Source organism: Carassius auratus, unplaced genomic scaffold, assembly GCF_003368295.1.
Source record: "Carassius auratus strain Wakin unplaced genomic scaffold, ASM336829v1 scaf_tig00000880, whole genome shotgun sequence".
In the NCBI taxonomy this organism is placed as follows: domain Eukaryota; kingdom Metazoa; phylum Chordata; class Actinopteri; order Cypriniformes; family Cyprinidae; genus Carassius; species Carassius auratus.
Genome location: NW_020523329.1, coordinates 2,919 through 30,612, shown reverse-complemented (window position 1 = coordinate 30,612; position 27,694 = coordinate 2,919). Strand labels below are relative to the sequence as shown.

Here is a 27,694-nt window from a genome sequence, read left to right as displayed (position 1 = left end):
ATAAATCTGGCAATATTTGATCACATTGGCTAATGTATGTATCATGGCAGTTCGGAAATGAAATGGTGAGTTGCACTAAAAGTTGCACTAATAACGCACCACCTACACTAAACTCTCTCCAAACCTAACCAAAAAAAAAAGCAAATATGACATAAAAAGTCTTTGAGCTGGATTAAAAGTTGTTGGTGTTTGACTAGTGTTTATTTCAGCTTAAAACTGCAGTGAATTGTATGTGTAAGTTGCTTTTAATATGCAAGTATGCTAAAAAAAATTGAAAATAAATAAAAGTTTTGGTTACATGTTTCAATGAGTAAAAAATTTGACAATAAGCATTTGGTTACATCTTTACATGGACCATTTCATGGTCATGACCCGTGACAAGCACATCTGGGTCATGACCCAAGGAGAATCTTTGACTTCACCCTGTAAACCCTTGAGGCTTCCACTATGGGCGTCTATACCCCTGTCAGACCTGTCCACAAGCATCTGGTCCTCAAAAACACATTTGAGAATAAAAATGACACCAATTAAAATGAAGAGCAAGACCTTCTGATGCCAGATGATAGATGTCATACTGATTCCCTAACTATCGTTTGGCCTTCAAATAAATATTACAGGTAGAAAAAATGTGCAAAATAATTCAGAATGCTTCAGCATCAGACGGTGTGGCAGAGGCCCGGGGATATTACTTAATGAGAGAGAGAACGCAAGGGCACCAGAGATGAGCGCTGTGAGAGAGCGATAAAAGAGGGATGGCAGATAGCGGGAAATAAATGGAAACGGGGAGAGAGAGAGATAACGAAAGCCAGAGCGAAGGATCGAGGGAAGGAGATAAATGGCTAAGCGAAGAAGGAAGGAGAGACAGAGATGAAGGCTGACAGAAACAAACACTGGTAAATGTGGGAAAAGAGCTGTAGAGATACAGAGATAAAGAAAACAGGAGATGGAGGATGTACGGAAGGTGAAAGGAGAAAAAAAGGAGTGGATGAGAGGGGATTCAAGCCAGATGCCTGAAGAGAAACTACAGTCACCTGAGGGGCAGAACTGGCACTGGGACAGGAGAGAGAGAGAGAGAGAGAGAGAGAGAGAAAGAGCACCTGATCACACATCTCTCTCATTCCCTACACCCTCCATTTCATTCCATCTCTTCCCTCATCACCTCCCAGAATTCATTGCTCTTAGTGAATCTCTCTTTGTTTCACAGCTCCAGTAGTTCCTCCAGCTGTCAGACAGTATTGTGTGAATTAAAGCAGTATCAAGACACTGTACAAATTCTGAAATCGAGGTAATGAGGGGAGCGAATGCGTCCAAACAAGCAGAGCTCTTCTCCAAAACCTAATCCTAACCGTCCTGGCAGCTCTGACATACTGATCTGGAACACTCTACATGAGCAGCAACTATCAGTGCTATTCAAATGAATATCCAGCTTACAATATTTAATATAGAATTTGATGTATTTGTATGCTTATTCTTATAAGCATACAAATACAAGTATTGGGTAAAATAATCCTATGGGCAAGACATTACAGGAAAAACGTTTTCTAAAGCATTGGTCAGTTTTGAGTTTTTGGGTTAAAAGCTGTTTGGCTTTCATAAATGTTTCAGACTAGTGGGATGTTTATTTTATTGACCTTTATATATTTGTGTCTGTAGAATCAATTTTAATACATACCTTTAAAGACTGTTTCTGTGTTATGTGTAGAACTTCAGCAGAACTTGCCTGCAGCAAATTTGACAATTTTATTCCTATTTATATTTGCATTCAGAGTTTTGTTTATAAATGTTTTTTTTTTTTTTTTTTTTTAACAAAATTAAATTCCTAGAAGATTTCCAAAATCCCCTCTGTAAAAATCTGTCAACATGATTAAATAAGAATTTTGAATCTGGCTCTATTCAGTGCTCAGATTTCTTTTCTGAAAAATATGTAAATTAGTCCATATTTAATTAGATACAACGCTCAGATTTAAACATAACATTTCAGAAAACTTGTAATAAAAAAATGCTTTCAATTATTCATGTAATCAATCATCTAGGGAAGTGTGGTAATATCTAGATCGTTTTTTTACCTACACAACAATATTTTTTTAAATAAACTTTTCAGTGTGGAATGAAATATAGTTGATTTTCAATCATCAAACATATCAACACCTATGATATGTTAAACTGTTGTCTACGTATATATTAAAACACATTATATGGTAAACCGCTCTCTGTGAATTATAGGGTTACTCCACTGTTTTTGAGTCCAGGCTCCGGAGGGTTATCGTTGATGTCAGCGATGCTAATGAGGGCCGTGGCGGTGTTGGACAGGCCGAAGTTCAGGCTGCCCTCCATATCGGTGGCCTGGACTATAATGGTGTACTGAGACACTTTCTTGAAACAACACAGAACATGTCCATTTTAATCAACACATCACACATAAATCAGGAATTACCATAAGGATTTTCCACAGATTTTATACAGTTTTGGAATTAAAACTAAAATCTATTTAATGATGTTTGAACAAATGATTCCCTTTTATCTCTTTATTTTTCCCGACATAAAAATAAATAGTTAATTTCACTTTTGGAATGACTTTACAGAAATGAAAACATATGGTAGAATGAAAATAGTTTTTGACTGATTATTACGTTATTTCAAAATAATATAATATAGTGTAATATATACAGTGTGTACACAGTGTATTGTACTTTTCTATTTCTTTGTTTTCGCTAATGGACCTGGAAATAAAGCTAAATATATACTATACTCCAAATCAGTGTTATTTTAGAATTATTTATATAGTTTTACAGTGTTCAATAACATTTTCAAATAGCTTTTGTGTTATATTTTCAGATTTAATTTTGTGCTTTTGTCATTTTAAAAAAGAAAATTTATATAGTTTCAAATTATTATATTTTTCTTTATTTTTTGACAAACAAAAACAAATTTGAATAGTCTTAGCTTTTGTTAAACAATAACAACACTGCTCCCAAGTGCCATGTACAAAAAGTGTTTTCCCTATAGTATGACTACAAACTTTATTCATCCGTTTTTTGGTGATGGAACAGCCGAGCGTTCCAGAAGTTTGGCATGTAAGCCTGAACAAAGCCATCTTACAAAGACTTAAGACTGTGTATATTTGGGAAATGGCGGCTCTTTGTGTTTGTCTGTGGATACGTCTGTCTGTCTGCTTGCATGCAGGCTTTTCTGTTAATTAGGACAAGAGGCTACAGTGAGCATTGCTTGCTTTGATACTTTGTCGCTCACTATTTATGGAAAGACACACACCCACACTCATACACACACAGATAATCAGTCCGCAAAACAACTCTTCATCAACTGACATGAACCAGCCTGTTTGTAACACGGATGAAAAGCAGGGGTTGCGAGGGCAACAGATGGATAGAAACATGCGCGCACACACACATCGAAGTGTTTGTTGTTGCATGGCCAATGTTCCTTTGGGTACAGATCTGAAACTGTGCCCTGTCCATGCTCGGGTGAACCTAACTCAGTTAGTCCACACTGGGAGGAAACAGAGAGCTGAGCCTGAGCCAAAGCCTCTCCTCTGCCTCTTTCAGCTCCAGCCGTATTAATCCGGTTGGCCGAAAGACTTCTGTTGTTGCAGACAGGAAGTGGGGGGAGTCAAGGACAAGTCAGCCTTCCACTGAGACCAGTCTGGGGACGGGTGTCTTGGAGGGAGATGTCTGACTGCTGCTGTGAAGCAACAAATACCCTCGCAAGAGCTTGCTGGAGATGGTTTTACTTTGCTTCCTTTTGTTTTAGCAGATGACTGGCTATGGGATATCAATTTAACCATAACTAAACATGAGAAATGCCTCTCTGGCTCAGAGCTGCCTACTTACGCAGCATAATTATGCTGCCTTATAAAGCCAAATTCATACATGTGTGTATTCCTTCACAAGAAAAAATACTATAGTTTTGATGCCAATATGGTTAAATAATATTATCAATATTAAATGTCTTTATTGCCACTTTCAATCAATTTATAGGGATAGTTTAACCAAAAATGCATTGTCGCTGTGCACTGAAACGATCCCAGGCCCAGACTAGTATAGACATTGTGGAAATAGTCCATGTGACATCAGTTGTTCAACCCTTATTTGAACAAGTATTTTAATAATGTCCTTACTCCGATTCTTGGATTTGATATCTTAATATGTGTTCCAAAGATAAACAAAGGTCTTATAGGTTTGTAATAAGGGTAAGTCATTTTTCATTTTGGGATGAACTATCCCTTTAATGTATCCTTGTTGAATTTATATATATATATATATATATTATATATATATATATATATATATATATATATATATATATATATATATATATATATAAATATAAAGGTTGAGAGTAGCATGTATCCTTTTTAATAACTGACAATTCTCTGATATTCAGCTGTTGGTGGATGTAAACTAATTCATAAATGTCTATTTTTCAACTTCTGATTCCATTTCTAATGGTAAATATGCATTGTAGTCAATACATATTCATTTGGTTATAAAGCTCACTTGCATTTGTTCTAGCTCAATGGACGTGACCTTATGATGCCTGGAAGCCTGTCTGAAACCAGTTTCCTTAGCGGGAATCTTCATTCAAAAACCGTTTGTTAATTAACTGACTGACTGGACAGGTCTTTCAGAATCTTTCTGTCTACCCATCCATATTTCCCTCTCCCCTCAGGTAGCTGCATTTAAGAGGCAGGTCAGGGACTCCTCAGAGGAGAGCTCACAGTTTTAAAGCACTTAAAGAACCAAAGAGTACTGCGGACACACACTGAGAGTCATTAAAACCTGCGTCTTCTCGTTAATATTGCCCAGTTCGGCTCTATTAATGAGAACTCAATAGCGGCTGACCTTTATTAACACCATAATGAAATATCAATACTGTCTCCTCTGGTTATGCTCTGCAGAGAACAAGAGAAACAAATCAGTGTGTAATTAATTTCACACACTTTTCATACAGCGCTGGCTGCGGGGATGGAGAATGTGACTCTAAGAGACGAACTTAAACACATTTCCAGTCCTGGAGGGAGTGTAAAACGATTACACCTCAGGACAACTGGCAGAATCTTGGCGACTTGAGAGCAGATCCAGAGAGAGGCGAGTTTTCACCCAAAGAGACTCTCACATGCTTGAGTCAACTGTTATGAGGAGCATTTCACAGCCCAACGGGCCCTGACCTCACTTTTCCCAGACACCTTGCTCGTTCACTCGGGAGAGGAGGGGAATAGGAGAGGTGATAAGGGGAAGGAGAGGAGGAAAGTGATGGTGGAGGAGATGATAGTGGAGAGAGTGCAACCAGAAGTTATGATTCTCCTCATCTCGCACATGCAGGAAGCTTCTGATCATCTGGGAATGACTGGGACACACACACGTGTACTTCACACCGATCGATTCCCTAATCAGGCGTGGCAGAGTGGACACGTTCTAACCTAGACCTGACACAACAAGACAAACGCACACACACACTCGCGCGCACAGACCACATGGCCTCTGGCAGAGACAAGAGACAGGTAATGAAAAGCAACAGCCTGGACAATCTGGCTCGAACAGATTCACAGAGCTGCACAGACAGACATGCAGGGCTTTTAACTCACACATAGACAAAGACACAGCACTGCCACTGCAGAACTTTTAAGCACTTTGATTTTATGTGATTCAAACCCATGACCAAACACTATGATACATCAATAAGATAAATGAAATGAACATTTATGCTACATTTGGTTGAAAAGCACCATGGGATTTAAAGGGATCATTATTAGCTTATCTTCATGTCTTCATGACTGACCATCTTTTCTAAAACACAAAAGATGTTGTTTATAACAGATTGTCCAAGCTGCTCTTTCTAGTGGTGGACCGATATTTTAAAAGCCGATGCAGATATCGAAGGGAGCAGAGTAGTCAATGACAAATACCATAAACAAGGCTGTCCTTAGCTGACTCTGTGCCTAGTGTAATGTAGGGAGTGGGGCCCCCCTCGGTCTTGTGGGGGGGCACTATATTGCCCACCCAAAAAAGCAAGTCTTAAAGCAGGCGGAACTAGCGCTGCTCGCTGGTCATTATGGAAATAATCTGGCTGTGTCTCTGTTCTTTTAACGTGCGATCAGTAAATCATTGTCAGTAATTCCCCCGCAGAATTTTCTACCCCCATCTGTGCTTTTATGCAATTGTACTCTAACGCTAATTTGCCCTATTTACTAAAACTAGCCCCAAGTGTTTATTTTAGTGAATGCTTTTTGTCATTTTGGAGCCTGACAGTCTGTGGTCTCCAAACGCTTTTATTGTGGCAGAAATGAGAAATGTGAACATTCTTCCAAATGTCTCCTTTCGTGGTTCACCAACAAACAAAAAAAAAATCAATGGTTTGGAATGACATGAGGAGGAATGAATGATTCATTTGAACTCCTCTCTTCAGAAATCGGTCTTTTCTAAACTCGTAAAAAATACACATATCCAATTTCATTTAATTTCTGTCTGATATTATAGATTCATGCGGTGCTATTAAAGGGAAAAGAGGAGAGGATAAAAATGACAGAAATGGGGATGGCTGGTTGTAAAGTGCATAAGATTGACGTATTTGCCATGAGGGGCATAAGATGAGATGACAGTTGTAGTAAAAGGCATGCAGCGCAAAAAGATGGGGAGAGGGGCTGCTTGTTAGCTGCTGTAATCAGACAGGTGATGGCGAGCAGGTTAAGAGGTGTGTGGAGGTGATGGGGTCTCGGTGTGAGAGGGTATTGGTATTCAGACCTGATCAGACGTGTGTGAAATTAAAGTCAATGTGAACTCCCACCAATGCAAGCGACTGCTCCAGGCTTCTTCAACCCACTAATTACTGCATAAATATTCCAATTAGACGACAGGTACTGATGAAGGAGGATTATGCTCCTGATGAGAAAATGTGTATGTGAAGGATATGCAGAGAGGCAAATGTTATGATGTGTATATGTGTGTGTAGACAGCTGTCCGTCTCGCATGTACTCCCCGCTGGGTAAAACACTGGAAGTTCAGAAGGAGCATATTCATGTAAGCACTCCGGTCAGAACACTAAGTGGAGTAAACAGCAATGCCAATTTTTTATTTTAAGTGGTTATGTTAATTGAAGTGAAGTGACGTGTAGCCAAGTAATGGTGGCCCATAACTCGGAATTTGTCTCTGTGGCACCCAGGGAGCAGTTGGGGGTTTGGTGCCTTGTTCAAGGGTCTCAGATCAGTCGTGATACTGAAGGTGAGCGTGAACACTGTACATTCACTCCACTTCCACTGCTTTAATTTCAAATAAATGTTTTATATTTGAATATATTTAATAAAAAACAAAATATTCATGTGATGGCAAAGCGGAATTTGTAGTCTTGTTTCTCATGATCCTTCAGATATGATTTTAAAATGCTTAGTTGGAAAAAAAATAAGATTTTTTTTTATTACTGATGTTGTAAACATTTGTGCTGCTTAATATTTTTGTTGAAACCTTGATACATTTTTCACGATCCTTTAATCAGTAGTTTCAAACTTACTGCATTAATTTGAAATAGGAGTCTTTTATATCATTATATATGTCTTTACTGTCACTTTTGATTAAATTATGCATACTTGAATAAAACTATATAAAACACTTCTGTTGGTGCTTCCGCCTCCCCCCCCCCATTTTTTTTATTTATTTCTGAACAGCAGTGTTTATTTAAAGATATATAGTACACAGATCTAATGACATGTCGTCATAATTTACTCGTCCTGAAAAACAAAAGGAGATACTTTTTAGGAGCTTGTCAGAATAAATCACCATCCACTATCTCTGTATGGATAACAGAAGCCTGGACACACTCCAACATCTCCTTTTGTGTGTCATGGAAGACAGAAAGTCATACAGGTTTGGAACAACACGACGGTGAGTAAATTATGACAGACTTTTCATTTTTGGGTGAACTATTCCTTTCAGTCTCATCCATCAACATCTTGCCCGACAGAGAATGTGGTGTTGAAAAACTTCCAAATGTTCCATTTGCGATGAGGCTTTGTAAACACATAAGTGTGTCCTAGTTCTAATTGGAGTGCACAGGTGGAAGAGAGCGCAATCACTGCGTTAGATTAATGAGGGTCGCGCTCTGGCCCTGAGAGGAGGACAGATTACCCGCCTGCAGTAGGTACCACGACCCACATTCATGCTCCTGTAGAGACTCTCAGCCAGTCTGTCTTAGTCACTGGATTAGCAGGAGTCACTGCTCCAGGTATAGACTTATGATAACTTGTCACAGAAAAATAGAAAATCCTGAGATGACAGCTAACGTCATCTAACGTGGCATGAAGGGTAGAGAACTTTATGTGCCAAGTGAAACAAGATGCCAAAGGAATAATGATGACGGCTCTAACAGAACTCTAGTGCCAAAACCCCCTAAGCAACTGAAAAATCACCGCAATGACCACAAAGTAGCTTATTTGAAGGCCACCAGCAGCGATTTACACTGTTTAATAAGTTTAATAAGTAATTTAATAACAATTTGTTAGAACAAATGGTTTCAATTATTTAAAATCATCATTATAAAAAATATCAATAACATGACAAATAGATCCAAATCTATAGTGTGATTTATGATAATACAGTTATTATTATTATTATTATTATTAAATAACTGTTTATTTAAATAACAAATCTTGGCACTAAAGTATAACTGATAATAGCTACTATAATGATGATGATGATGATAATAATCGTCGTCCTCCTCATCATCATCATCAATTATACTTGAGCAACAGCACTATTTGTCACATAATTAATAATGAAGAGGCAGAACAGTCTCCAGTTACTACAACTAGACATTTTTTTAATTTCTATTTTAATATGATGCTAATGAGAATGGGATCGGAATCTGTGGTGAGAAAGCAAGGGATCACGTAGGATGGAGAGATAAAGGGGAAGTTGAAAGACTTCCCTGCAGGTCCGCTTAAGCATTCTGGGATAAATTGAATGGACCTCTGAGTGACCCTGCTCATTAGTGGAGCAGAGGGAGGTTAAGGAGGAGCACACAACTGTGTGTGTGCTTGTGTTTGTGAGAGTGTGTGCATGTGTGTGTTCAAGAAAGAAGCAGTTGTGTGATAGAGAGAGGGATTAATGAAGAGGTTAAAGAGGGGAACACGTCTGGTGGGAAGGGTCAGGCTCATGAGTTATGGGAAAGCTGTTCCCATGATCCATAGAGTTCATTTGTGTGGGTATGTGAGTGCATGCATGTATTAAAAATGAAGTCAACTGCATTCTAAAGCAGACACTAAGAAGACCCCAATGATTAGCTGAATTAATTCTAGGTGGGGTTGGAATAATAAGTATAACAAGACTCCAGAGCATGTACATATCTCTGCTAGACAAGCTAGAAAATCCCAGAAATGATTCAGAGGCAGAATCCCAATTCACACACCTTCACTGAGCATGAGAAATCCTGTAAACACTACCCTGGGAATCATGCACATACTTCATTTCAACATGAAATAAATCAGGTGCCTTTTTTTTGTTTTTGAGGTTTGTGAAAGGTTTTTGTTTTTTGGGTAGCATCATCCTCCAAACCTGTCTGAGGAACTGTTCTATCTAAATAATCAATGTGGTTCAAAACAACATTAGACTAGTGCTTCTCCGATTTTTGAATCAAAGGCCCCTGTTGTAGAACAAAATATTCAAAAGATACGCCAAGATATTTCCAGTATTTCTGCTGTAATATGTTAAAGCTGCTTGTTTCCAAACGTTTACTTATTTACCTTATTAAGCAATGCGGTTAATTAATTTAATATATTACATTAATTCATCAATTCTAAAAGATAGCAAGAAATACCACTTAGGTTTTAGCAAGAAATACCACTTAGGTTTATATCTTGATTTGTTTTGTTTATTTTTTAGCATTTTAATATATTAATAGAAAACTGTTATTATTACCTCTTCTGTAAAACCACATTTTTGGTGGGTTTGTGTGTAATATAAGCCCTAAAAAAGAATACGAAAATTCTTGATCAGAAACAGTTTTTACTACAGTTTCTCTATAAATAATGAATTGGAATGCACTGCTTGTTACCTACAAAACTACACAAGACAGATACTCTCAAATTCAGCCATGATTTCTGCAGTATTCTGAGCATGCTAGTCATTGAAGCTGTGGCTGTTGCTCTGATGGGGTGTTCTGGGAGGGCAGATAGCTGCTCTTCACTTGAAAAGGTCACAGACAGCTCAAAGGACAGGCTGATCATTAAGTTGATTCTAAAAGCGCTGTTTGTTACAGTGCAAGAATGTCTCTTCACAATGTTGCTCAAAGGAAACCATCCACACCAATATGCTCAGACAAACCATAGCTGAGAACTAATTATAATCTAACGTAGGAGAGAGGTTGAGAAAAACACTCTTCATGGAATGGCAAGCACATATGCTCGTACACTCAGACCCATTACACTCCAAACACATTACACATTTATCAACAGTTCTTTGAAAGAAAATCAGACAGCAGCACTTTCTTGGAAGCACACTTGTTTTAACATGTACGAGACGTGGCTGACCTCTCTGTCGATGCGGTAGCGATGGTGCTGATCTCTCCTGTGGCTCCGTTAATAGTAAACATGTTGGGAATGGGGATGTGTGGCGTCTGGCTCAGGATGCGATAGTGCACCAGCCCGTTTGCCGTGGTGCTGTCGTCGGCGTCAAAGGCCGTTACCTGCATTACAGAAGTGCCTGCAGAGGAAGAGAGGTAAACAAGCGTGAATCAAAACACTAATGCATGCATAATTGCTCCATTTCTGTCACAAAGCAGCTGGGCTTGTTTGTCCGAGTCGCTAAGAACAAACACACACAAACAGTGACTATTTGATCAGAGAAATCAAACTTTTTGTGCTGCTCCCTGTGTCAGAGCAATGTCCAAACGTCACATCTGATCCCGGGGTCTTTCGCACCTAAGCTGTCTCATCTTCTTCATTTCTGATTCTGCTCTCCATATATAATCTGCTCTGTAATGAGGGTCTGTCTGCTTCTGTCATTTCCTTATTCCCCAGTCCTGCTATAGCTGTGCCGGCACTGTTAAAGTCAAAACGAAAATGATTTATAAAATATATGTTAAAAATTCTGTAATTAGTTTATTAGTTTTTCATAAGTATTTTTTTTAGATAAAAATGCATCATGAAGAGTTAACTCATGATTAATCGCAACTTAATCACACATTTTTATCTGCTCTAAATATACCTTAAATAATACTCTTATCAACATGGACATGGACAAATGTGGATGTTTTATGCAAATTTATGTTTATTATGTGTAAAACCAGTCAAAGTATAGCATGACGACAAGACATGTTTCAAAGGTCATAGATGTTTTTCACATAACTTGTTCATGTCTATTAGACAAATGAAAAAAGAACATATAAATACCAGGTTCCCATTACTTCTCTTTCTTTGCACTGAGCAATGTACTTACAAAGACTGTTTACGTTCTGTTTACATGACAGGGCAGCTCACTTCTGAACATGCACAATGTACATGTATTATTTATTTTTTAACTTTTGTTGTGCCTACATACTGTATTTTGATCCAGCTAAATTCTCACTAAAGCTGCTTTCATATTTTACTGTTTCTGGTGTAAGACAATCTAATTAATATGAAGAAGTGACTGAAACGTGCCACATTAAGAATACATATACAGTAACTCTTCCTTCCAAGATGTTAATATCCACAAACATCCTGATTTATAATTGAGCCATCGTCTGATGAAATCCAATACTCATAAGATAAAGACCATAGCAGTGCTGAGATTTTGGATTTATATGAATGTAAAATTAGAGAAGCAACATAATACCAATTTTAACTGAAAGTGCTGCTCCTCTCAGCCACTGAACTGAGCAGATGCAAAACCTCACACTCGTGCAGCAGTACCAGCGAGTCTTAGAAACTAAATAAGGTTTGTCCAATTATGTATAATGTATTGTTGCTAGAAGGTTTTTTATTTATTTATTTTTTAAGTTGCTTAATCTAGTGACAGAGCCGCTAAGTTGGCAGCACTGTGCATCTCCGTTTCTCCAACTATGGGCTAAGCAACAGGGTTAAACAGAAATTGCATACCGCATTAATCATATGTCAATAAAATTTGTGCTGTTAAAATTAGTTTGCGTTAACGTATTATTAACATTTTAATTTTGAAATACTTGAAATATTTAAAGCTATCTAATAGCCAAAATGCAAACCATTTCAGTCAGAGTAATAAAAGTTTTAAATGATTAACTATGATAGGACAAATAATTTTTACACTTAACATTTCAAAGTCATAGCCAAGGGGGGAAAATGGCTAAACCAAAATAAATCACAATCAAAAACAGTTTGCCACCTTTAAAAGCCCATTTTCATGCCTCTATTAGTTCAAAGTTGCGTGTTTAAAAACAGCATTTTGAGACTGGGTCTGCGTGCGTGTGAAATGTGTTTGTCTGAATACGAGGCATCAGAATGGCGCTGGTGGGGGCCCATATGGCCTTTAGTCCCCAAAACATGTTTATCGATTTCTGAGAGCTTGTCTCACACCATCTCAAATGTGAGTGAGCAATTAAGGGCCTCCAAATAGAGAAACGGAGGATAAACCTCCTTGCGACGTTGGCAAAATGTCACCCTGTCATTCTGTGTTAATGTCATTCTGTCGCTCCCGTGTTCCTGTCACTTCTGTCATTTAATATTAATGGCCACGGCGACCCAGAAAGTGGCTCCGAGGGGGGCGGCCGCATGTCCAGCCACACGCGAGACCTCACACGTTTGTGGGTTTCTCCGGCCTCGCCGTAATTTTGAGATAGTGCCATCATTTCGTGAAAAAAACACACCTACGAGGGGATAATTGTGGCTGAGAGTTCTATTTCAAAGTTCATTAAGTTTCAGAGCAGAATCTGTCACTATGCCCCATGAGAAAGAGGAAAAGGAAGAAATGAGCGAAGGGAGAAGAAAAACAATTAGGCCCTCTTCTGATAGGGCTACATACATTTTTGAACAACCAGCAAGCACATGTGGAGGGATGAAGAAGACAAAAGAGTTGCATGTCAACTCTGTCGCCTTCAATTTTCAATGAGTGCCATTCTGTAACGGGATTAAATGCTCTTTATGTGTAAAAGTGAGAGAGATGACCGCGCAGGAAACAGTTAACCCCTAGGCCTTTTCAATTGCTTTTTAATTTGAAAACTAATTCAATGCTGTAATTGCTTTTCGACTTAAACCACTGAAGCTCAAAATTCCTCCTTTCATTAGACACGTGCCGGTCGGGAGACTCTCTCTTTCACAGGTATATAAGAAATTGGGGAGTCATTAGTTTTAACAAGTTTAACATAACCAGCCTGAGAATGGAAACCGACCCTTGCAGTGCCGGCACGCTTGAAAACGACGTCTCCTTTCGAATCACCCGCCGTTTGAAGACAGACTGGAACACGCAAATGCATCTTGCCGCCACTTAGTCCCAATTTTCATTTGCTTGCGCTATGGCTAGATCCCAAAGTGCTTACATTGAAAATACAACATAAAAGCTCTCTATACTTGGCTGTCCATCCGAGACAAGCTGCTAGCCAGACTAAACTAGTCCTCCAAGCTGTTATCACTCCGTTTTCCACTGCAGATTACACTCAGCACTGTCTCACGCCACCCTCACGGTGAGGCTTTCAAAGCAAATCTGTTTTGTCAGGGCCGTAGCCATATGGAGTCCTTTGAGGACTATGAAGAGGCAAATGACTTTTCCTGCAAAAAAGAGCCAGAGGCAGACGCCTACTTTAAGTCCATTAAACTGATTGAAACATTCCTCTCTCCTCTCAGCGCTCTCTTTTCCCCTCTCTTCTCCTCTCCCATGCATGGACGTCAGGGCCTAATTAACCCCCATGGTCAGCTGTCTGAGGCTGTGTGTTGAGTAGCGTCCTATCGTCCACTGTTAGCAAATTTCCTTATCGGCCGTGTGAGCTGGAAGTGTGAAAACAGAATTTTCTATGCTGTGGCTTGTTTTTCTCTGCAACAGACAGCAAAAATATCCCCTTGCAAAAGAACAGAAAGCCAAGTAAACAAGGATACATCTGACTAAAAAACGAGGCAGGATCAGTGTTGAAATTTTAGGCCAGTAAAATGCAAAACAACAGAGAATAGTTTGAAGATGGCAGGACAAAAGAGAGAAGAGAAACGATTATTTTAAAAGATAATTGGCTACAGCAGTTCTGTTTCTAAACACTGTCCATTGGGTGGTGCAGCTGAATTTTTGGCATGCAATTTTTATACATGGAAAAAAGTGAAAATTAGGATTACTTATTGTGGAAAGTATAAGAACATTTTGAGACACTTCTTTAAGAATGTGAGAAGTGTAAAGCTGCCTTAACTGCTTCATAGACTGTTTCTGGATAAGAAGAAAGAAACTCTTTATAAAGACTACTTTTAGTTAGTTAGTTAGTCTGAATTGTTAATATTCTCTTTCTCCTCAAAGAATACTTAGCTTTATACAAAATCTATCCACCTTTTACTTCAACGTGGAAGTAAACCTATGGGCGAGACTTCTGCTACATTAGCCACTACAGCGAAATAATGAGAAGAATACCAAAGTGCAGTAAATTCTTACAAAAAAAAATAAATAAAATTAAAACACCTGCCTACGTGTTCTGTGCTAGACTAACTGAGACTTGTCATGACACTTGTATACTGTTGTTATTCTCTTGTTGATCTGATTGCTTTTATTGTTCTCATTTGTAAATCGCTTTGGATAAAAGCGTCTGCTAAATTATTAAATGTTAATGTAATTGTAAATGGTACAACTATTGGCACTACAAATTAATGTGTTCATAATTAAGGAAATACATTCAAATAATATAGTAAGGCACACCAATTTCCAATATCAAGTAGCAAAACTAACTGTTTTGTACAGATATAAATAGCTGGACGTGGATGAGACCAGAAGTTAGACCCATATAATTTACAGATGGCTGCACCCATTTTTACTGTAATAAAAATGTGGAGTCTGCAATATCAATTTATCTGATCCAAACACATTTTACTATTATAATTCAATGTAGTTCTAATCAAATAATTAAAAGAAGACAACTTGTAAAGCACTGTGTGTATATATATATATATATATATATATATATATATATATATATATATATATATATATATATATATATATATATATATTAGGGGTGTAACGATACGCGTATTCGTATTGAACCGTTCGGTACGAGGCTTTCGGTTCGGTACGCGGTACGCATTATGTACCGAACGGTTCGTTGGACTAATTAATTATATTTGGAAAATAAATTAAAAATTGTGAAATATAATGATATGCGTTCAACAAGGTAGCCCAATAACCCAAACGACGTAACAGGCAACGCCCCTGACACCCCCGAACAAGAAAAAAAAAAACACCAGCTTATATGTTTATGTTAGGCTACTCAGTCAGGCGCTCGTTCACTCAGTACGCGCTGAAGGCTCATTGCAAAATGGCCAATGCGTTTAACAGACAACAAATAGAAGATCCTCCAATAACCAACAGGTCTGGTGTTTGGGTGCACTTTACCAATCGATCGGGGCATCCAAACAAGTACGGTAATCAAAATGGACTAGTACTGTACTGTGTCGGAATTTCCTGAGCAGTACGATTCAATTAACAGGCCTGCACGTTATTAGATAGAAGAACTGTTATAAATAGAACGTATGCACGGGCAGTTTTAAAAACTCCACCTACTTTGCTCTTGGCATAGTGCAGCGCAAATCGCGTGGTATCTGAAGGGCAACGCTGAGCCCAGGGTCCAGCGCCGTGCATATCGCGTCCTGTGTGAAAGACCCTTTAGCCATTTTCCAACGAGCCTTCAGCGCGTACTGAGTGAGCGAGCGCCTTACTCTGTAGTGGAAAACGCAGGTTTTAAGAACATTCTTAATGTAATTTAGCCCCGTTACAATATTCCTTCATGAGCCCATTTCAGCCAGACCGTAATTCCTGCTTTGTTCTAAAAAACATAAGCCCTATAGAGAACCAATTGAGTAAAAACACACTCAATATAAAGAGTTATAGAGTTCCATATAAAAAGTTACATCTTTGTATTTGTTCATAACTACTACAATAATATAACATTTTCATTTTTTTTTTATAAGGAGCTGTTTTTGTTTTATACAGTATGCTGCTAAGAAAACACCATAGAAGATGGGTAAAGAATAGCTCCATCATTGTTCAATGTAAAAAAAACAAAAAACATACTTTGTAGCCAATTTTTTTCTTTTTGCTGTATCTAAAACGTACCGAACCGTAACGAACCGAACCGTGACATCAGTGAATCGTATCGAACCGAACCGTGAATTTTGTGAACCGTTACACCCCTAATATATATATATATATATATATATATATATATACATGTTTGTAATCCTTTTGACAAATGGGGACATGGCTTATGTCCTCATAAGTCACCCTCTCCTTGTAATACCTGTGTCATACCCATGTCATTATACAGAGCTGTGTCCTGATATGTCACAAAACACACCCCCACAAACTACACCCCAATTTTGAAATTAATCTTTCAAAATAAGACAGAAATATGCAATAAGAAATTAAATAGGATACACTTTAAATTGAACTTAAATAAAGAAGTTTTAAGTAAAAATGAGTTCCAGGACATCTTTTAGGGAAAATCAATGCTGAATTGACCCTGACAGGAAGAACAAAATATTATTACTTTACTTATTGTATTGTTTTCAGTCAAGCCAATAAATCAACAATTATGAGGGGAAAACATTTCTGGATTCACACTAAAGAGTTTAATTTGATGCAGGTCTGAATCACAGCCGAATTGGATTAAACTTAAATTGGATCAGTCTTCTAAATGTGCAGTAATTGGGTGATTACTTGTGTTTAGGCAGCAACGAACACAATTTAATTACTCTATGTGTCTACACCTCCAAATAGATATTTTGTTGGCAATGAAATCAGTAATGTATCATTTAAAGAAGGATCCCTCTGTTGAATTGATCTGATAAGTTCACATACATCTGCAGCTGACGATAAGGACACTTCCCTGCATGCTCCTCTTTGAACGTGGCCTGTAGTGCAGAAGCTGATGGAAAATCCGCTGTAATACTTCAGAGACACTCTGATATGAGCATCTGTTTGGTCTAAGCCTCCCTTGGTGAGTTAAACTGATAAACATGTTCCTTCAATGTTCATGTTTAAAATATACAAAACATCTGCTGTGGTTGAATCCTTGTGATCGGGGAAGATCAACGGTTAATATTGGCATTGCCATTTACAAAGCAATGAGATTAACTTCGGTCTCATGAGAGCCTGGACCCGGGTTTAGCTCGGCTTCATGAGAACTTCATGTTTTTAATGCACGTGAAAAATGAAGGATGTCAGCATGAACAGCAGAAGGATAATGGAACAGCCTGTATCGTGTCCGTTTTCCATGGATAATTTACAGAGCTTGTTTGGCGTGGAGTAGACCCACGCTCTACTGAAGGGAAACAGAAAATATTGCGCCGTTCTTTTTTTTCTCTCTTTGTTTATGAATTCCCTTGAGAATCAAGTTTGTCTGTGAGGAGAGCTCAACAAAATAAAGAGTAAAGTTTTGTCCTCCGAGGCAAGATTTCTGAGCCGTAACATTACAGAAGTTGGACACAATCTGACACAATCTACACTTTGGCTGCTCAGTGACTCGACTCTGACGGCTTACACCCCGAAGAGGTGGAGAATAAAGAAAGAAAGTGAACCTGTGTTTGGGAATCCCAGTTCAAAGAGAAAGAGAAGCATTCACAGAAAGGGCCGATTCACATGGGCTATTCAATAAATCATCCAGGGAAAACATACTGTAAGATTCCCTTGTTTGTCTTATTTTACTACAATAAAAATCTGATGCATAATACAAACTTCAAAAATCTGCACACATCTTGTTTATTAACTGCTGTGCACCTAAATCCATATTCAACATTCTGAGCATGCATCATTTTCTTTTTTTAAATTAATATTATTTTTTCTGATTGTGATTCTGTATAAATGCATTTAGGTGACCTCTGTGTGACATTAAGAAGTATGTGGAAATAATAATAAATAATGGAAGAAGTATATGGAAATAATACCGTTCTTCATATTATTAGTGCAAAAAAGAAAAAAAAGAAAAGAAAAAGAAAAGAATAATAAATAATAAATTAATTAATAAAAGTATGTACGTATCTATATAATGTATTTGTGTGCATGTATTTATAAAATTAAATATAATATAAAAAAGATACAATATGGTAGAATATTCCTATGCAAAAATGTGTAAGTAAAAAAAAAACAAACAACAACAACAATAATAATAATATCAATAATGCTATTATTAAAATGTAAATATCAATCAAATCAATATATTTTAATGAATTATTCTAATAACAATCTAAAAATAGTCATTCTCATAATAATAATAATTATTATTATTATTTCTAAACATCAATTAATAAATAAATAATTTAAAAAAAATCAAATCTGAAACAATTAATAAATAAAACTATCTGAATGTACAATTGCACATCATAATACAAAATAATTAACAAATAATAACAGAAGAATATTGCTAACAAATAATAATATATATGGTATAATATACCTGCGCACAAAGGTCCTAATAATGAAATTAGTTATGTCATACACTGGTGACGATGTTTTCAGTCATTTTCATCACCAGAATTGTGATGCACCAATATAGCCACTAGTATTATTACTAATCATGACATCACCATTACGTTAATTCATGATTAACTCATGCTTTTCTTTAATGGCATATAAAATAAAATGATAAACTAAACACATCATCACAGCATAATCATCAGCATGATCTTTATTGTGGACACATACCTGGTTTGGACATTTCGGCAACTGATCCGTTGTAGACCTGGTTCTTAAACTCGGGTCTGTTGTCATTCATGTCAATGACATAAATGTACAGATCAATAGGAGGCTCCATTTGGTTCCCATTAATATCCACTGCATGAGCTCTAAGCTGTGGATGAGAGGACAATAAAGGCACATTAATTAACAATTCATAATTCACACATAACTTCACCTCTGCCGATGCTTCAGTGGAAAGCACAGCGCTGATATTAAATCAGCTTTAAGAAACTCAGAAGCTTTATAGATCTCTGTGTGCTCAGCGGACGCACCAAATGGAAATTGCATTCATATTTCATATGTTAGATACGGGATCCGGTGGGAAGGCATTGCGTTGTTCCTATCTGAAATCCATGAGTTATTATTCAGAGAGGACTTCCAGAGGAACAGAGTGTAAGTTGGAGTTTAGCTTCAGAAAAAAAAAGAAAAAGAATGAAAAGGCTATTTTGGTTAGATCTCCAAAAAAAGTGTGTGAGGCAAGATAAAGCTTTCTTTAATTCAGATAAACATTCCCTTAAAAATAAAATAGTTTTTTTAGAGATAGAACATTCCCACGGGAGATGGGATAAGGGAGGGGGGAACGAGAAACAAAAGAGCAAGAGATAGCACAAGAAAAAGCCTGAGAGCGAAAGAGAGAGGGATAGAGGAAAGGTTTAAGGCTGGATTAACTCCAAATTCTCTTCTTTGAATTTATTCACTACAGAATTACATGCGCACGCACTAAATAAAACTATTATCCTAAAATCCCTCCCCGGAATTACATCCCAAATAAGAGGGTTGCATTGCTCTATACGATATACACGGGAATATCCAGATTCTATATGCATTTCTGCGGTAATACGACACCTGCCGCCAAAAGCTCTCATTTAATATCACCCGAGACGACAGGTTTTTGTTGTGCAGGGCAAAACTAACTGTCAAGCAAACAAATAAATAAAGAGGCACAACAGGAAAATCTGTTTCCTCAGCTGCTGTGCTTAGCATTCTGTATGGGTTGGTGAGGCGGCGGTGTGTGTGTGAGCTTGTAGATATGTGTGAGATTGTCTGTTGTTAGTGGCTGAGACACTGCATATTTGATCTGTCGACCCATGAGAGCGTGCGGACTGCAAATGTGTGGCTTAATGGCATTATTAACATGCTAGCTGACAGAACCGAAACGCTAGACAGAGACAGAGCGACACTGAGAGAGAAACAGAGAATCCTCCTCTACTGTAGTTCTTTATCCCCTTTGTTTATTTACTTTTCTTGCCACTGTGTCAAAGCCATCAGCTTTTAAATTCTGCAACACACTCTAGTGGTGGCAGACTTGTGGGCAGTGAAGAAAAACTACTGGAAACTCGGAGAGAGCTAGATGGTCAGTGTCATGCCTGCAGCAAATTCGCCATTTTTTCCTAATGTACCCCCACATAACCTTTTCATCATTTTCATTAATATTATCAAAGCAGTCATTAGACTCACTTTTAAATAAAACACAATCAATACTGTGAATGAAAACAACTGTTCTTGTTTAATGAGATGCCTGAGTTTGTGGTTTACAGGTTTTAACAGTTCTGAGCCAATCATGGAGAAACCTTGAGAAGGACTTAAAAGTGAATTTATTCACAATGCAGTCATATTTTTGTTGTGTAGGTTTAACAAACGCAAATCTAAATTCCAAGCTCATCAAAAATCCAAGAGCTGCAGTGGTTTATGTCAACATGAAACTGCATTAAAAATCTATACTTCCATAATGTTTAAAGAGTCTGAATTGTTGGAGATCTGATCCTGCACATTCCTGCCACTTTTTCACAATCGTGTCAATTAAAGGCAACACAGCCAACACATACAAAGAAAGAAAACCAACCTCTGACCACTTTTTGAGACAGTATAGAGAGTAAAAAAAAAATAGTATATTTCAAGACTAATTCATCTTTGACATAACAGGAATAAATAAAATTTTAAATTGTATTAAAACAGAAAACATTGGAATGATATTTCAAAATAGTACTGTTTTTCTTGATTATATAAATGCAGCCTTGGTGAGCACAATAGACTTTATAAAATTGGTAACACTTTTGGTATAGGGACCAGTTCCACTAGTTGCTTATTAGCATGCCTATTATTAACATATTAGCTATTTATTAGTCAGTATTATTGTGCGTGACCATATTCTACATCCCTAGTCCTACCAAATACCTAAACTCAACAACTTTCTAACTATTAATAAGCTGCAAATTAGGAGTTTATTGAAGCAAAAATGATTGTTTTTTAATAGTGAAAATTGGATCTTAAAATAAAGTGTGACCAAAATGTTAATACCTTTAAAATGGAAACATACATTGTTTAAAACAAACAAACAAACAAACAAAATATCTTTAAGATTACATTTATTAAATATAAAGACCACAAATGTGTATTATGAAGTTAAATCTAGTTAATTTTAATTTCATTTTGACTTAAAGCTCAACTTTAAATAGCCAGTTGCTGGTTTGGTTTCTGTGATGAGGGAGTCATCGCCATTGTTAAACACAACTGTTGTTAAATATGAGCCATCACCATTGTTAAACTCAGGTTGCTCCAGGGCGATTGTCCTTGTAATATATTCATGACTGCGTTCAATTGCAGCATTGAAAACACCAATTGTGATGTGCTGATAAAAAAAACACTGCATTCTACTTAAGAAGGCTCTAACTGAATCAAACTCCTCATACATTACATCAAAAGCCTTGAGTGTAAAACTGAGACATCTAGACGATCCAGAGTTAAGAGTGCAAAATGTGAGCAGATATCAGATATGAGGAGTCATATGGATATTCGTACTATGATGAGTAACAGAGGGGCTGCAAAAGCTAACCGCTGCACCAGACCAGAGGGGCCACTTAACCTTATCAGTGTTCAAACGCCTATCGTCCTGACTCACTAACTGCAGGCAGTGTCTATCTCACTGTAAACATGCACTTACACACATACACAGAATGATACACATGAGGTCTGCTGCTTATTGAAACCTACAGAGTTGTCTCACTTCCTACATTTTTCTTATTTTTTTATGTAAAAAAACAAAAAACAAGATACATATACAAAACATACACAAATCAATCAATCAATCAATCAATCAAGAGCAAACAGAGCAAACAAAGGATATTTTAGATAATCATAAATGTTTAATTATACGTATTAACATATGTAATTATAAATTATGCATAATTATTAATAATAATAATAACGACAACAATATACACAAATACAGACACACTATCAGTAAAATGTTTTGAATTTATTATTATTTTTAAATGTGTAAGAAGTTTCTTAAAAACACCAAGGTTGCATTTATTTGATGACTGTAATAATGTGAAAAAATATTACAATTTAAAATAACTTTTTTTTAATTAATATATTATTATATATTATATATTTGTGTAAACCATGATACATTACCATTAAAAACGGTATTTTTTATTAATGAAAGATACATTCAATTAATCAAAACTGCCAATAATTAATTTATAATGATCAAAAGATTAAGCGAACTGTTCTTTTGAAGTTTATATTCATCAAAAAAGCTGGTAAAATATCAGAAAAATAAAAAGCAGCAAAAACTGTTTTCAACATTGATAATAATAACCATGATTAATAATTGAGCACCAATAATAATTCATAAAAATTGAACACTAAATCAGCATAGAATGATATTTGAAAGATCATGTGACACTGAAGACTGCATAGTTTTTGACCGGTAGCATACATTAAGTTAGAATTTTTATGTATATATATATATATATATATATATATATATATATATACACACACACACACACACACACACACACACACACACACATACAGTGATTGGAGTAACGCATTACAAGCAGACTTAGTATTCATCAATAACAAAAATGTATCTAATCCCATTTTATTAACGTATGTCTTTGCTGCTGTCCTTTGACAGCCAGTTCAACCATACTAATAAGCAAAAATTACTTTAGATAAACTAACAATCGTGCTTCATTGTTTTTTTGTTTTGTTTTTTTAATTGCTGAAGAGTGTTGAACCTTCCTCTCCTGTGTTCTACCGTCCAGACGTGAATTTGCTTTTCCTTGAGCCTGAGGTTTATTACACTTTTTAGTGTCAGAGGGCTTTTACATTTGCTATAAATAGAACAACTTATATTCAGAACAATTAAGCCCTGCTCATATTTAAAAACTAATGCGAAGGTAACGCAAAAGTAATGTAATGCATTACTTTCCATAACAATTAACTAAGTAACGTAATTAGTTACTTTCAAAACTTGACTGTATATATAAATAAGATTGTTGCAATGCATTCTGGGATTGCGTTCTCCACAGAGGATTTATGCAGTGTCACCTTTGATTCTGACCTGAATGACGTATCTTAAGCGACAGCATAATTAAGTTACCTACCTTTTGGGACAGCCTATAGTACAATGCCTCCATAGGCAGCTCACTATGTTTAGAAAATATATGCGCGCGCACACACGCGCACACACACACACACACACACACACACACACACACACACACACACACACACACATCGAGCTAACTTAACCACCATGGGTGCTGACTTATTCAGATATGCAGACACACACTTACACACAAACACACACATCTGGTGAGACAAGCCTAGCCATAATTTAGACTGATAGGTAGACACACAGTGCCACATCATCTACTGCTCAATGGACCGAAGAGTTAAGAGAAAAGAGACGGAGTGAGAGAGAAAAACAGCCATAAGTCAAAAGTAGGAGCTGCAAACAGAGAAGACCTCATTTTATAGCCAATCTAAATATATACTAAGGGCCTATTGACACTTCCTGTGAAAGAGCTAAAGAGATAAAGTGGCAGTTCTAATTGTAAGGAACAACAGTGAGAATCAAAAGCAGTGTGTTGTGTTAGGAGCGCCTGAGTGAATGACAGTCTGGGGAAGATGTGGCTTGCTGGCAGCCCGCTTGTGACAGAGGTGGGGTGACAGGCAGAAACATAAGGGGGCAGGGTCGCTGTTTGATTTGATCCCCCAGTTGAGTTAAAGCATTGGGAGTTGCATACTCATCACTTATGACATCAACACTTCTTTTCCAGACTATTTCCTTCCCTTTTTCTCCCTCTCTCATCTGCACGCTGCTACTGAACCTTTGTCTAATTGACAGTTTGACTAACTGAAAAAAAAAAACCCTGACGTGTCAAAGCGATTCTTTTCTTTGTCTCTAGCTTTTCATCTTCACATTATTCATAAGGAAAAGAGCCACATAAACAGAATACTGGAACAAAAACAAAATAAAAAAGCACAAGCAATGCCAGCCGGCAGGTCCGAAACTTTTTGTTTTTAATGCATTGAAAGCAGTTTGAATAGACTTAATTGCACAGTAAAGTATGAATCTTAAGATGTCCGCAAACTTTGCTCAACAAGCAGGTTTATGAAGTCTGCAGCTTTGTCTTTGAAATCGAAAAAGGCTAACAAAGCAACTGCTCTTGTTTTCAATCAGGTTTGCAATCAAGTCAGATCTCGAGGTTTGTAGGCCTTTGTTAGAAGTTGCCCTGAACAGCCAGAGAAAGAGATATTAATATTTATTAAAAACAGTTTTTTTTAAATAGTTTATATATTAATTTAAGACACTTAAGCCAAAATGTGTTTGCATTTCATGAAGTGTCAAAACGAAAGTTATTCATTTTTATCATCTATAGAGCACAAGCACAATTTTAAATCAAAACTTTTCACAAACTGACATTTGTTAGGTTTCCAAATATTATGAAATATATAGTTCAAAATGAAGGCAAAGGATATTAATATTAATGATATTAATGATATTCAAAAGAAGAGGAGTGTTAAAGGAACTGACTTCATGCACAAAAAATTATATGAATGTATTATTATTTATATTGAATATTTTTGCATAGGTTTTAATATTTTGTGATTCAATGAAATTCAGGCAACTTTAAGTATGACATAACCCACACACACACTTAAAAATGTTCACAGATATGACAAGAACGTTCAACTCTTAAAAAAAATAAAAATAATAATAAAAAAAAATAAAAATAAATGCTATTTCTCTCTATAAGTCATTCATACATTTTTAAAAGTGGCTTAAGAAACCAAACACTTTTTAGGATCACTGCATATACAGTGGGGCTCGAAAGTTTGGGCACCCCTTGCAGAATCTGTGAAAATACGAGTAATTTTTTAAAAAATAAAGAGAGATCATACTAAATGCATGTTATATTTTATTTAGTACTGTCCTGAGTAAGATATTGTACATAAAAGATATTAACATTTAGTCCACATGACAAAAAAATTGCAGCGTTCTTCAGAAAAATCTTTAAGGTCCTGCAGATTCTTCAGTTTTCCAGCATCTTTGCATATTTGAACCCTTTCCAGCAGTGACTTTATGATTTTGAGATGCATCTTATCACACTGAGGACATTTGAGGGACTCAAACACAACCATTTAAAAAGATTCAAACATTCACTGATGCTCCAGAAGGAAACAAGATGCATTAAGAGCTGGGGGGTGAAAACTTTGTGTACCGGGAAACATACAAGTATTTTCTGTTGCTTACGAAGGGCAGAACTAAATGGAAAAAAAAAGTATTTTTCTGAAGAACGCTGCTCAGTTTAACTGTTCAGAAAAAACAAGAGACTCATGCACAACCATCACAAAACAGAAAGACAGTCGAGGATCATCAGGTAACAGAACACAGTATTAAGAACCAAGGGTTCCCAAACTTTTGAGTGGGGTTATTTTAATAATTTCAGCAATTTTTTTGTCTTGTGGACTAAATGTTTATATCTTTTATGTACAATATCTTACTCAGGACAGTACTAAATGAAAAATAACATGCATTTAGTATGATCTCTCTTATTTTTTGAAAATTACTCATATTTTCACAGATTCTGCAAGGGGTGCCCAAACTTTCGAGCCCCACTGTATATATACTATATAACACACAGTTAAGTTCTAGTTTTATTCCAACTGGCAAAAGGCCATAAATTCTTGCAAACTGGAGCATGTTTCTTAAATGGGTTGAGGCCAGTTCCACTTTAAGTAGCATCTGAATATGGCAAAAATGAACTTCTCGAGCCAACTCTGGAAAGAGGTGCACTTACGTGGTAGGAGGCTCTCTCCTCTCTGTCCAAAGGTTTAGTGACAGACATTTTCCCTGTCATAGGATCAATGATGTAGACGTCATTGGGAGGCTGGTCTGCTCCGGCTCCTGTTATACTGTACCGGATCTCAATCTCTTTGTCCTGGTCCGATCGAATCTGAAATAAATTGACACAATGAGTAAGAAACCTTCATGGTTAGCAGTTTAATTTAATAAATCATTAACAACATCATATAATGCTTACCATATCATATATTCACATGTCTAGGAACATGGGATAATGTGTTTGTCAATGTTTACTAATAAACATATTAAACATTACCTAATGATTAACAGATCATTACTTCATGTAAATTAAATTGCTTACAAATATCGTTAAACTTTCAATTAATATGATCATTCACTTTTTGCCATTGAGAAGACTGATAATAAAAAAATACTAATGATTAGTAAACGTTTATTGATGATAAATAGCGAACTATTCAAATGATGAATAGTGTCCACTTTAGATTGGGTACTGTAAAAACATGAAAAATAAATAAATAAATAAATAAAATAAGTGATTTGTTAAGATGTGTAAATAGTAAAAGTCTACAAAACAAACATAGTCCAAAACACATTACGTCTACAGACCGTTAATTAATAATATGTTAACATGTAGTCTGTGAAGTGCTTAAAATGACCAATTAAGCATTTTTTTTTTCAACACAACATTACATTAAAAATGTAAAAATGAGGATTAGGTAACACAATATATGAACTGAAGTTTAATGTCATTTGTTAGCATTCAAAAGTACATTAACAAATAAGCTGTAATATTTGTTCAAATCACATTTTTAAAAAGTGCATGATCATATGAATTTGTATGAAATAAATATCTGTTAATCATTAGATAATGGTTAATAAGAACATTAGCAAACATTATGTCATATTTCTAGCCATGTAAATATATATTATTTAATTATCGGTTAAGCATCAGATAACATTTTAAAGATTTTTTTTTTTTAATGAAAGTTATAAAAAATTGTTACCAATTTTTTACACTGGCTACCAACATTATTTATTGTACAAAACAGAACAAGATCAAAGCATTAAATTATATTAATATCATAATATCACAAACGATTTAGAAAAAAAAAAAAAACACGGTTGAGTATAACTGTATGATCAATTGTACAGACTAGAACAGACCAAATGCCTTGAGTAGACATTATCCACACACTTTCATGACAAATGTGAAATCATTTCCATACGCATACAATAACTGTCTATATGATTTCTGAAAACATTCTGTCACAAGCCCACTGGTGCTTAGTTTGCATTTTTTCTAAAAGTTTGCATAAATAGAGACACTGGTTGTATTTTCTGTGCTTTTTCTCAATACAACAACATTGCACTGCACAAACCGATCCAATCTTTAAGCTTCAGTAGCATCAGGAAATTAAAAAATGTACAATGGATAATGTGGCAGTGACATGTCAAATGCTTGCTTATTAATCAAAGTCAAGCCAGTGTTGCTTCCCAAACAGTAAATAGTATTCAGCATCAGGCTTTGATACTCAATAGTTGGATGCCAAGTGAACTGAGCCATCGATAACAATGATAATGCTTTAGTAGACACTTTCTCTCAGCTGCCTGCCATACAAACTTGTCTCAAAATGCCTGAGAATAATAATAAAAAAAAAAAAAAAAAAATAGAATGATAAAGCAACGTAGA

The 27,694-nt window shown here is 36.3% G+C and overlaps 1 protein-coding gene across 1 annotated transcript; it reads right to left on the bottom strand.

Moving 5' to 3' along the window:
- Window positions 1–345: 345 nt before the first annotated feature.
- Window positions 346–26,134, bottom strand: LOC113069180 (cadherin-2-like; the record flags this gene model as incomplete). Its single annotated transcript, XM_026242196.1, has 6 exons — window positions 346–486; window positions 2,230–2,373; window positions 3,409–3,598; window positions 10,535–10,706; window positions 18,843–18,987; window positions 25,979–26,134. Coding segments are annotated over 6 exons (948 nt in total), but the record flags the coding sequence as incomplete, so codon positions are not given.
- Window positions 26,135–27,694: the final 1,560 nt, after the last annotated feature.